We start from the raw sequence: 13,330 nt of genomic DNA on the forward strand, positions 1-13,330 counted from the left end.
GCCCACTACCTCACAGAACCACTGATTTTCTTTCTTTTAACATGCCATGTTCATTTCTGCCTCAACTTTGTACTTGCTGCACCTCTGCCTGAAATGCACTTTGTCCAAATCTCAAAATGGGGTAGTGGGCTCCCCCACTTCCTCATACTCTTTTCCACCCCCATGTACACCATATATTTTCACATATAAAAATGTTTCCACCCAAACCACTTAAAACCAAGGACATGCATGCTTTGACTAATGGGTTTTATTGCAGAACTCTAGGTAGGAGCAAGACATGCAATGCAAAGGAGACTGTTCAGAAACCTAGGGAATGGAGACATAGGTCAAGTTTATGCCCAGTTGCAGCAAGTACAGCTGGTGTCAAAGACAAGCCCGGCCTGGCAGTTCTGGTGATATGTGATTCCATTCATGCACTGCCAGAAGGCATTTCTGTTATTTGCCACAGGATAGAGGCCGTTCGCTTTGCCAGCACAGAAGCCACTGCCTCCAGAGCTTCCACTTCCGCTCCCACTCCCGCTCCCGCTCCCGCTCCCACTTCCACTTCCACTGCTGGAAGGAGCTGTTGGCACAATGGGTTGAGACGGAGCGCTGCAGCCTAAAACGACATAAAGAGCAGACTAGTGGACCTGGTAGAGGCTTCTAGCTCCAGCTTTACCTAGAGGGGAACTGGACTTGGGGGTTGGGGAAGGTCTCGTGGTGGGGTGTACTTAGCTCTGAATCCCTACAACTGAGGAAATCACCATATAACTCCATACTCAGGAATTAGGAAAGCTATAATTTTAAACCAGCATGGTACTGAATTAAGAAAGTTCTCTGGTCCCTTATGGTGTAAAAATCATTAAAAACATATTTACTGAGCATCCAGTATATACCTTTCTGCGATCTGGGTGTAAGTGGTGAGCAAATAAACTCTTAAGAGAAAATCTGCAAAAAAATCTAAGGAGTTGGTACTTCCCCTGAATTACAGATTAGAAATATGTGAGCACTGCTGAGAGTTTCTTGTTAAATCTCCCTAGACTTGCTGAAAAAGACATTTAATAAGGGGTTTGTAAAGAAGTAAATGCTTATTCTGATGGTCAGCCTAATTTTTTTAGGCTTTTCCACACCTTTAAGACTTAGCAGACCTGGAAAATGCACCCAGTTAGACCTGGTTTCCCATAAGAACATAAATTCCTAGGGGAAGAATATTTATCTATCTCTCAGATGGACAAGAGCAATGAGGTGTAATGCGAGGAGACTCCCTGAGCAGTGGGGGTGGACAGGTGTTAGAGATGTCTTTCCAGTTGAAGACTAAGCATTTAAATGCTTGGGCATTCTCCTGCTGTCACTTACTTGAACTCTGCAGACCGAGGGCATCCTTCAGGGTGGTGATCAGGGGGAACTTGCCCTGGTTGCAGAAAGTGCCAGTGAAGTCATCCAGGTCAATGGCCCAGACCATAGCACCTCCGAAATTATTCTGCTTAAGCCACTGAGCCTGGTTAGGGATAAAGGACACCATCAGCAGGAGTCATTTTTATTTCCTGGAACCCAGGTCTGGGCCTGCAGCACATTGGAGAGGCACTCCTTACCTTGATCTCGAAGCTCTTCACATTGTCATAACCAACCCATTCATTGCTCTGATAGGCATAGGGTACATCCTGAGGGGCGTCCCATTGCTGAGTGGCTCCATTTTTCAGGAAGGTACAGATCTTCAAAAAGCAAAGAGATTCAAATCTTTTAAATATGACTTGTATGGAAGAAAACACATACACTTTTTTTCTCTGATTTTTCATTTCATGTGGCCAATTGGGGTTTTCCTCAGTTTTTTAATCATGGGTTTTTATGTGTAGTAAATAAGATCATGCTGCTTTTGAAATACTGGTATCCTATCCCTATTCTTACTGTTTGATTTTAGGAGCCCACACTAATATGAGATATACAGTTATTTGATTCCCTTATGTGCTAATTAAAGAAGCTTAAGTTTGTAGTCTATTGCTTAAAGGGACATTGCACATCCTAAGTGCTCTTCATACTGGATTACATAAATGAATAGGTTATTTAAACACTTGAAGTATTTGGAATAATATCTATCTTTGTTTAGAGTAGGTAAGTAGTGACAGAATCAACATTCAAGCTTTCTGCAGATTCTAGCCCTATGGTTACTACTCAGCACAGGGCATGAAATTCACAAAATTTCCATTGTACAGACCAACCTATGTACCTCATAGTAGGCCCAGAATCCAGCCTGCCTGGTGTAGGGCCCAGCAGGACCAGCTCCAGAAGTGGGGGCAAAAAGGCCAGTGTTGGAGGGATTGCTCAGAATGAAAGTGTGTCCATAGGTAGGGAATCCAACGATGAGCTTCTCAGCGGGAGCACCATTGTCTTTCCAGTAGTTCATGACATAGTCCTGCAATGGTAACAGGTTAGGCTGAAGGCCCCACCCAGTGGATGGCCCAGTGCTTTGTTATATTAGTCCACTGTTCTAACAGGTAAAGTTGTATGACAGTAAGGACAAATGGATTAGTCAGTATTCTTTCAAAACATTTTGGTGAAATTATAGTTAAGAAAATATGATCAGCCACTTAAGAGGATCAGCCACTTTCAGTTATCCAAGTTAGACATTTGCAGAATTTATATTTGTTTTGTTCCATGTGATTTACATAATCTCTGGGCTGTATCTGCATCTGTGCAGAGACTCACCACATTGAGGTAGGCATTGCTGCCAGTGTCAGTTGGGTATTTGTAGAGGGGGCTATTCTCTCCAGTGTAGCCTTCCCAGGAGCCATGGAGGTCATAGGTCATGACATGGATATAGTCCAGGTACCTAAGGTGGGGTAAAGGATTTAAAAACTTTCCTGATGGTCGTTTTTCATACCTATTCAGGCAAAATACTACTTTCAAAACCTCCTAAACAAGTTCCTGAACAGCAAGACAGACTAAGGAAAAGTTTACCCTGCAAATGTGATACCTATAGGAGTTTGAGGCTAAGGTGAGTCACTCACTGGGCTAGCTGGGGGATCTCATAGCCAGCCTGGATGTTGGAGATACCAGCAGCTACTGCAGCGGTGACCATCAGCCTTGGCTTGTTGCTCTGCTGGGCCTCCTGCTCAAAAGCTTCGCGCATTTCCTATAGAATAATCAAGTATAGTAGAGCATCTATGAATCTAATTTCACCTCCTTAAATAGCACTAAATATATTCTTGTATAATGCTTTTCTTTTTCAAAGTGCTTTTCCATATTTTTTCTTACTTTAGTCTCTCAATATCCCCATAAAGTAGATAGGATTGATGACATTTTATAGCTGTCTAATATGCATGGAAATTACACAGTTTCACCAAAGTCCCACAGCAAGTTAGTAGACAGCTCATAACCAGAATCCAGGTCTCAAATGACCAGAATTCCACTGGTATCACTACACTCTGAAGTTACAGTTGCTGCAGTAATCCAGCTTTTAGCAGTGTAGAAATTTGCTTTTCTTCATCCAATAATTAAACTATTTAATAGGACTGACATCCTTGCAAATGAAATGTTGAATTGGCCACTAAGGAAGGTGGTGACAGCTAGGTGATAAGTTTCCATTCAACGTTAGAGGTTAATCCACCTTTAATTTGTGTGATTCTAATCGCATTTGTGTACTGGGTTCAGTTTTTGTAATTGGATTACTGGGGTGCACCAGAGAATGTTCCAGTGAAGGGTCTGAAAACTGTCATGAGGATACTGGTTAAAGGAACTAGGTATTTAAATGGAAGAAGAGAAGTTATAGGCAGGATATTATAGCTGTCTTCAAATATTGAACTAATATATTGCAAAACGTGCAGTTTTATTCTTTGTTACTTCAGTGGGCAGAGCTACAACCAATAACTGGAAGTTAAAAATTATGACTGGAGGCATGTTTTGGCCCAGAATAAAGATGTTCTTTCTGATCACTAGAGTTGTTCAACAAATAAGTAGATTAACTCTCCAACTAGTGAGTTACTTAATATTGCAACTCTTTGGAGGCTGACTGAAGATCTGGTATATGGGATAATATGGAAAAGAATCTCTGTCTTAGGAGAAGGTAAATCTAAAAACCATCCTTAGCTTTTCTCACTCAGTTCACTTTTCCTTGGTGATCTCTTAATCATTACCCTTGCTGATGATTTCAGTTCATTATATCAAGTTCTTTGTCTTGAACTCCAGATTGGTATTCATCCAGAGTCTGCTGGGCAAGTCTGCTGGGCATTCCTGTAGGATGTCCTACAGATTCCTTTCACTAATTATGTTCAAAGACAAATTATTGAGTCTTTCTTCTTGCTGTAAATCTATTCTTCTTCCTGTATTTACCATCTTAGTTAATAGGACCACAGTTAAACCCGTCCTCAAAGTCAGGAAACTGGAAGTGCTCTTGCTTTTCTATTTCCATTTGGTCTCCAAATCTGACTGATTTCACCCTCCTAATAACCCTTGTGTATTTACTCTTTATGTCCTCACTGTTAGAGCTTTTCTTCAGGCCCTCAGCATCTCTTGCTTGATTTACTGCAATAGCCTAACTCTGTACCTTCCTCCCATTCTAATTAATCTTTCACCCATCCAGACACAAGTTTTGTCATATCTTTCCACTATTTAAAAACCCTTCAAAGCTCCCCTGTGACCTTGAGAGTAAAGTCCAAATTCCTTAACATTTATACAAGTCCCACCCAATCTGATTCTTGCTACCTGTGCAGTCTCACAATCCATCTCTCATCTACTTGATCACATATATCTACATATCTTCATTGTGTAGTTCCTATCCTCAACTGGCTAATACCAGTTCTTTCAAGACTGAACTCAAGTATCACTTACTCTAGGAAGCTCTTCCTGATCCTGCCCCAGAGCAGAAGTAGGCACCATCTCTCTGTGCTACCATTGCACTCTGCAGCTCTCTATCACGCATTTATCAAAACGTACTGTAATTGTTATTTTTTAGTCTTCCACTTCAGATTGTGTGTTCCTTAAAGCCAAAGGTTGTTTCTTACTCTTATCTTTAGTCTGATACCTGACACTGGGACAGAGTAAAGTACTCTGTAAGAATGGGCAGTCCGGTGTAGCCATTAGAGGCACGGGGCTCTGTAGCCAGGCTTCCTGAGTAGTTATGACACCTACTAGTTGTGTGGTATTAGGCAAGTTTCTTAAGCCCTCTATACCTCAGTTCCTCATCTGTAAAATAAAGATTATGATATTTATAGTACCTGTTATAGAGTAGATGTGCAGATGGAATGGGTTATGATTTTTAAAACAGCATGTAGGATAATGCCTGGCACATAGCACACATCTGTGGTTGTTGTTATTACATTCTGTTGAATGAAGGCATGATATCTAAGAATTTTTGTAATGAGAAGATTCCATAATTCTAAATGCCAATTTAGTTTCATTCTGGAACCACCAGATTCTCCTTGGGAAGAAAAGACTTTGAATTTTCTTGGACTAATGATGGCTACTGCCCTCCTCACCTGCACCAGGAGAGTGAAGAGGTGCTTGTCCTGAGGAGGGCTCCCGCGAGAGCCAGGGTATTCCCAGTCGAAGTCCAGCCCATCAAACCCATACTGACGTAGGAATTTGATGACTGAGGCAATGAAAGTCTGGCGGTTCTCAGGAGTGGAAACCATGGCAGTGAAGCTGAAGGACACCAAAGAAGGCAGAGTGAGGCCTTGGTGGGCCCAACACCTTGTAGTAAAATCAAACTCCTGTATTTCTGTCTCAGTGCTTTTCACTTGGACCCACAGCCCAGATAAAAGTATGCTCCCAGGTTTCTCCTGTCCTTACTTTGTAATCACTCTTTGGCCCAGCCAGGGTATCTCAACTTACCTTTATTTGGTTATCCACCCAACTTCAATCCTTCTCCCAAGCTGCACTCATTGCTCTGAACACCTGGATACCTCAGCTCACTGTGTTCTGTCTCCAAATAGTCCCCCCAAGTTCATATGCCCTCAAAGAAGTCTTTGTTTGCATGAATTTCTCTTCGCATCCCCCAAAAAATGAAGAGAAGGGCTATACCACTCTTTTCAGAGACTGTGCTTTTGAAATAGTTTAAGAGCTTGTTTTGAAATCTCAGTAATGTGAATAGAGTCCCAGGAATATCTATCTAAATGTAAATATATAAAACAAATTGTGTTCTACTTAATATTGAATTTCTAGTATCTTAAGTTATTTAAGTAGAATGTTTAAGGCAAACCCCTAATTATTATTATTATTTAATAATTAGTAAAAATAATACAAATTATATAAAATAATAATATAATAAAAGCAATATATAAATATACTCCTTAAAAATATTGTCTTGGATAGTGAAGTTTAAAGAGACATAGGTCACATTGGGCTAACTTGTTTGCAAATAAACACGAGGCTCTCCCACAGAGACTTACGGGGCAGTTCCAAAGTTCCATCCTCCAATGGCCAGGAGAGTTTTCAGCTGGCTGTTCCTGTAAGGCAAAGGATAGAAGAGAAGCTTCAAAATTTATGAGTCCCTCTACTTAAAATAACATTGCTTGGGTATCAGGCCTGGTCATGTACTTTGATGTGGCCTTTATAAGATACTCCATAATACAGTTTTCCTTCACTACTGAAGACTTTATACAAATTGTATGTGCTGTTACAATCATAGTGCATTCAGAGTTCTTGAGGGAAATCTAAGTTATGGGACTGGATTTTGTAAAAATAGGAGTGTACTGGCAAATTTATGTATATATGACTTGAAAGTATAATTAGCTTATATTCTATTCTGTCAGATGAAATGGTAAATGTTGCTTGAGGACAATTACTTTCTCAGCTTCTATGATAATGAATATAAATCAATTGGCTTAGAATTACACACATTTTTTGGAATACTGGTTCTTAAACACCAGTTCATATGAAAATGAAGTGTAAGGGTGACATTAAAATTCCAGGTTTATAGACCTTTCTCAGAGATTCTGGTTTAGTTGGACCGGGGTAGGGATTGGTATTCTTATCAAGTGCCCTATGTGATTTTGAGAAATAGTGAATGGATCACACTCTAAGAAATACTGCTCTAAAGGGTTTACTTCCTCTTAGGTGTCCGAACTTAAATTCTAGTACCTACATTCAAGACAGTGCCACCAGCAATGGTAGACACAGCCTGTAGTCTTAGTTCTTCACGTTATAACTAAACTGAGCAAACCAGAAGTTATAGATACCAGGGATTTTGTTTGTTTTGCTTCATTTTTACATAAAAAAGAGCTCAATTAAAAGACAGCAAACTCTTCTGATGTCTTGGGCTCAGTGATATCTAATCTTCAGTTCTACTGCCTCCTGGTCTCAGATACAAGTAGGTAACTTGGCCTGCAATTTCCTGGGTCATAAAAAAAGATATCAACAGAGGAAGAATAAACGAATTCTTTTTAAATACCTGCTATAGCAGACAATGCACTATGTTATCTACATCCTTGTTATATAGCTCCTTGACTAGAAGCATCAGGATCATCTGGGAGCTTGTTAAGAATCAGAGTCTTGGTCCCCACTTCAGACTCTTTAAACCTGAACTGCATTTTAAGATCCCAGATGATTCGTTTGTACATTAATGTTTGGGGAGTTCTGACCTAGGCAAAACCAAATTGGATATTTCCCCCTTCTCTTACTTGTTTTTCAGGCCATTGAAATCTTGGTAGAGAGTCACATCATTCCATTCAATGGTGGTGATCTCATTGTTCTGCATCCCAGCAAAGGCATAGATCAGGTGAGTACAGAGGCAGGGGTCAATGTTACTAGGCATGAAGCGTCCCAGGCCTGGCCTGTACTGGGCCCAATTGGTGAAGTAGCATGTCAGCTGGAAGGAGGAACCTGAATGTAGTAAGAAGTGAGAACAAGGGCTGGATTTACGTGCCACTGAAATGTGCTGTGAGTTTTGGCCCAGCCTCTCTTACTCTTCCTTTGTCTCAGATGCCTGATTGTAGTGTGGGAATGGTTAGTGTGAACACTTCTGCAGATGCGTTCAAAGATTCTTACTTGGCAACTAGTCAAGTTGGGGTTGGTTATTTTTAACTTTGATAAGATTCATTTTGGGATCTTGGATGAGCCTAGGAGCTATTTAAGCAGAGATGTCCCAGAGTCCTATGAATCCCAATGAGTACCCATTTATAATAGGTGGTCAATTACCAGTCATAGCAGGTGGTCCTGCTGAAGGGCATAGCAGTGACAGGCAGTCCAAAACCATAGATTTTCCCAATGTCAAACCTGTCTGTCTGTGAGGGTGACAGTAACTCTCTTTCCTTAGTATGGCTTACCCCTTGATATACTTTTAAAAAGAGCAATAGTGGAATATTTAAAAATCACATACAATACATTAAGCAGACAATTACTTTATGAGTCATTTATAGAGATTTGAGGTTTATGATAGGAAGAGATTATGTTGAAGATAAAACCGAGTCCAGGACTTACCTAGCTGAGCATTCAGCAGAAAGGCCAGACCTAGAAAGAAAGAAAACACGTACTCCGAATCAATTGTCTATATCCTATAGAATCTAATTCTGAGGTCTTGGATGCCATCCTATTTGTCATAGGTTATTACAGCCTAAGTGGCTTTTAGGGGTTATGCCAAAGAGTAGGCTTTTCAGTGAAGGCACCATTTTCCCATCTTACTGAAAAATGGCCATGACTCTCTCATCTTTCACCTTCCATGTCAATAAATGTCATTGAATGCAGAGTTCAAAGTCTACCATCTATGGAAGATCTACTTACTGAAATTACCCTAAATTTACTCAGTGACTACAAATCCATCCATGCTTCACCTCCCTGAACTGGGATGAGTACAGCCTTCCATGGAGAAGTCATCCTCTAAAGCAGTGAATCTAGTCTCTCCTGGAACCTTGGATTTTTACTTTTGAACCATCTTTTAGGAGCCCTTAGAGCAGCAGAGAAGAACTAGGAACTCTTCAGGAAACCCAGATGCCTCTCCTTCACTTCGACTAGAGTACTTCTTATCTGACTGTTTTACGAATTGAGCTAGAGGTTTCATTTGGAAAATGTTCTGAAACTATAAAAAAGTTTGTAAATCCCAACTCCAGAGCAACTAATAAACTACAAGTATAACTTGGTTGTTAACAATTTACTGGATTAATTCCTTTAAATGGTAGAATTTCTGTCATTTTTATGATGTATCAGCAATTTCATAAGACAGTAGGGGATAAAAAGGAAGTAATCCTGAAAACGGGAGAACAGAGATAATTTATATGATTCTATCTTAGTTCCTACAGATTTTCATCCCGGAAAAAGCTAGACCAAGGACACATGTAGAAAAAAATTAATACCAATTACAGTGATGTGGTTCAGGAAGATGAATGAAGACAAAGAAACCCAACAAAAGGTGAAAGAGTAAGACAAACATTGGAAGAAAAGTCTTTCTCTTAGGACCATGCCCATGGAATTAATAAAGGTAGAAATGTTACCAGAGTTAATTGGGAATCAGAAAATAAGAGGTAGACTGATTGGTATTTGTCAGGATTCTCTTGGAAATTTGAAATGGTGAAAGAAGAATGGAAAAGCATAGAGGTATAACGTGAAGACTGCTTCATGGCTATCAGATCCAGAAAGAAAAAGAAATCAGGTAAGAATAAAGCCCTATTTCTGATTACAAACTCACCTGTGAGGAGAATAAGCTTTGCCATGGTTGACGCTGGTACTGGCCTAGCAGAGCCTGGATTTGATTTTTATACCATCTGAGTCTCCAGGTTATGAGTTCTTCCAAGTGGAAGCATTTAACACAGATGTGTATGTAGCTAATCGGTAGATCAACAAATCACCTGCCTACAAACACGGCTCCCTAGACCTCCAACCTACACTCCCACTATCACCTTCTCTGAACAATAAAGATAAAACAATGCCATGTCTTTTAACAGGATGGTGGAGACTATCACCATGGAAAGTATTGGCTTAATAGCTTTTTTGGCAGTTCCCTCTGCTGATAATCATCTGTTTAACTTTCTGGTTAAGTTTTCTTTTATGTTGTGGACATTTTGTACCTGGCATCAAAGCACATCTTTATTGGAAAGTAAATAATAAAAACCCTTGCAAGTTACTAGCTGTTCTTAAAACTTTTATCTTCCTGGACTTATTTATATATAATTTGTACAATCAGTTTGCATCATGAGGTGTTACTTTCTGAATATTCTACTCACACCTATTCTTTGGAATGATCTTAAGTCAGATTATATGATAATTTTACCTGGGAATGTATGGTTCTTAAAATGCCCTTCTAAAGGTCAACAAGAACTCTCTAGTGTTCCATCGTTTCAAGTTATACCCAGAAGATGTTAAAAAATATTGATGACATTGAAAAGAGTCTCTTTTAACAGATATAGTTGCAACTCGACCATTTCTAGAATTTTGTGCTTAAAGTTAATTCCAATCCACCTTTCAAACATTATCCACTACCATTATCCTATAATAAATTTCTGCTTCAGCCAAAAAGATCTTTTCATTGTCCCAAACATGTCTTTCATGGCTTTTTGTTCACCCTCTCTTTCCACCCTTTGCCTATGTCTTCTCCTCCTCACAGCCTACCCCAACGTTACTGTTCTTCAAAGCACAACTCAGATCCTCTCTTTGAAGCTTAGTCATCTCTTCTTCCTCTGAAATACTTGAGGTACTCTAGCACATATTGCCTTTATTGCTTATACAGTACTGTCTTGTGACAATACCTGGAATGCAGTTGGTGGGCTTAAGGGATCCCCATCATAGGATGTTGACACCTTAGCAGACTTATTGTGAATCTAGACTGATTTCTCTATTTAATCACATTTAGAAACTAAATTGTGTCCACTTACCCAATGATAAATAGGTCCTTTGTGTTTGGTCTCCACTCACAGGACCAGAGGAAGTCTGGTAGGCATGCTGCCATGCAGGATTTCAATTGTGAAAATAATATCAACAAGTGCTAGAAGCACCTACTAGGTACCAGAGATTGCTCTGGTGTTTATATCATTATGAATTTATTTTTGTAAGTTACTAAAACTAGCTCCAACAAGCACAGATTAGTTTGTTGGGAAAATGTAAGGAAGTTCACAGACTTAAAGATAAGAAATAGGATTGGTAAATTGGTTTAACCTTTGTGGAAAGCAGTAGGCAGGTTCCTCAAAAACCTAAAAATAGAAATACCATTTGACCCAGGAATTCCACTCCTCAGAATTTACCCTAAGAATGCAGGGGCCCAGTTTCAAAAAGACTTATGCACCCCTGTGTTTATTGCAGCACTATTTACAATAGCCAAGAAATGGAAGCAGCCTAAGTGTCCATCAGTAGATGAATGGACAAAGAAGAGGTGACACAATGGAATACTATTCAGTCGTAAGAAGAAAACAAATCCTACCATTTGCAACAACATGGATGGAGCTAGAGGGTATTATGCTCAGTGAAATAAGCCAGGTGGAAAAAGACAAGTACCAAACAATTTCACTCATCTGTGGAGCATAAGAAAACAGGAAAAACTGAAGGAACAAAACAGCAGCAGACTCAAAGAACCTAAGAATGGACTAACAGTTACCAAAGGGATTGGGACTGGAGAGGATGGGTGGGAAGGGGAGGGATAAGGCAAAAAGGGGGCATTATGATTAGCACACATAATGTGGAGGGGGGCATGGGGAAGGCAGTATAGCAACCACAATGTTGTTCATGTAAGTGTATATTAATGATACCAAATATATATATAAATAAATAACAACAATAAAAAAGAAATAGGATCTGACTCTGATAATGACAGAAATCAATTCTTTCTTGGGGGAGTGGAGTGGGAAGAAGACTTAGGATAAATAAACTCCAATTTTATTTTTCATTCATGCATCATTCCACACAAGAATCAAAATTCTGGGAGAAATTGTTTGTTTGTATAGCTTAGAGCTTGCACTAGAACCTTGAATAGGGAAAGGACAGGGCACTTGGATTTAAGTTTCCAGCAGGACTGGTCACAAAGTGAAATTCTAAAAGAGTGGAAGTGAATATTGAGTGACAGAAAAAGAACTTAGCCTATGAAATACTATCACTCCAACTGTGTAGATGAGAAATTCATCAAACAAATCTTAAGCACCAGATCCAGATTCACAGCCAAGACTATCTGCCGCCAGAATGGAAATTTAATACACTGCACTGCCTCTTTATGTTAAGTAAGCTATTGTGGCCCAGGTTAACCTGGGAAAGACATTTCCCTGAGGCTCCCAGGGAAGTACAGTTGGAACAAAGAGCCAAAATTGTGTCAAATCAAGGTTAAGTCAAGGATTTGCAAAAACAAGCAGCAAGGGCAGTACTCTCAGGTCTATTTTATCTAGTACTGTGAGGTGTAGCAGCTGCTTGGATTTAGTGAGATATTTTCTATTGAATTTGCACTCTTGATCCTATATAAAGGATCTGGGGTAAAACATCCCTCCTTAATGGCTTCTTAAGCACTGCAAGTGAATCTGCATCAAACTTCCTCCCCATCTGGGCATGTAAGTTGTTGGAAAGAATTACCACCACCATAAAATTCATAGTGTTGTCATTATGTATCCTTTCACATTGTTCAGTTTTTTTAGTAATCCAGTGTTATAAGTCTCTCTCAAATTTATAGTATGATGTGCCATACAAATGAATTTGGATATACATTTAAGTAGAAATGTTAAAATGAAAACCCATATGCCACTAACCAGCTTAAATAAGATAAGATAATATTATCTTTGAATATTACTCTATGTTAAATACTTACTTTGGAGTAAGCCTTTGCCCTAAATTTTGTATTAACCATTTGTTTTATTTATAATCTTATCACATATGCCTGTTTCCCTAAATAATACATTTTTTAGTTTTATAATAGCTTATTATAATTAGTTTATATCAGTTTTAATATATTCATTAGTTTTGTGTAAGTGAAACAACATCATATGTATTCTTCTATTTTTTGCTTTTTTTAGTTCAGCATTAGTTTTTGAGATTCATTCAAGTTGTTACAAATAGCAGCCATTAACTTATTTTCACAGCTGTATGGTATTCCATTACATGACTATATGGCAATTCACTCATCCTTTCTGCATAGAGCAACATGTGGTTTGTTTCCAGTATTTTCCCTTACATGCTGCTATAATCATAACTTGGTGTGCACTTGAAAATTTCTCCAATGTTTACAACTAGGAATGAGATTGCTGGGTGAAGCAGCATATCCATCACAAAGTTTACCATTAGCTCAGCACTTTTTTCTAAAGTAGTTGTATCAATTTGCACTACAAAAAGCAATGTTTGAAAGATTCAAGATGGCGGTAAGAGAGGTGAGACAGAGAACTCCTCCCAAAAACACATATAGAATGAAAATATATTTAATACAACTAATCCTAAAAGAGCAAGAGGAAAGAAGGCTGCA

The 13,330-nt window shown here is 39.1% G+C and overlaps 1 protein-coding gene across 1 annotated transcript; it reads right to left on the reverse strand.

Moving 5' to 3' along the window:
• Positions 1-232: 232 nt before the first annotated feature.
• Positions 233-9,716, reverse strand: CHIA (chitinase acidic). The gene is made up of 11 exons (XM_036928892.2): positions 9,593-9,716; positions 8,392-8,421; positions 7,593-7,794; positions 6,363-6,419; positions 5,451-5,616; positions 2,985-3,109; positions 2,683-2,806; positions 2,204-2,389; positions 1,572-1,691; positions 1,336-1,477; positions 233-598 (listed from the first exon to the last, which is right to left on the reverse strand). Exons 1-11 carry the CDS (start codon positions 9,615-9,617, stop codon positions 333-335), a joined length of 1,443 nt encoding a protein of 480 aa, XP_036784787.2. The 5' UTR covers positions 9,618-9,716; the 3' UTR covers positions 233-332.
• Positions 9,717-13,330: the final 3,614 nt, after the last annotated feature.

Source organism: Manis pentadactyla, chromosome 4, assembly GCF_030020395.1.
Source record: "Manis pentadactyla isolate mManPen7 chromosome 4, mManPen7.hap1, whole genome shotgun sequence".
In the NCBI taxonomy this organism is placed as follows: domain Eukaryota; kingdom Metazoa; phylum Chordata; class Mammalia; order Pholidota; family Manidae; genus Manis; species Manis pentadactyla.

What these genes read in the sequence shown, in the direction of transcription:
- CHIA (XM_036928892.2), bottom strand. Translation starts at nt 9,617, where the DNA reads ATGGCAAAGCTTATTCTCCTCACAG. An exon ending in GAGATCCCCCAGCTAGCCCA is followed by an intron (nt 2,807 to 2,984) that starts GTGAGTGACTCA and finishes ACCCCACCTTAG; the next exon opens with GTACCTGGACTATATCCATG. An exon ending in GATTCTGGGCCTACTATGAG is followed by an intron (nt 1,692 to 2,203) that starts GTACATAGGTTG and finishes TGCTTTTTGAAG; the next exon opens with ATCTGTACCTTCCTGAAAAA.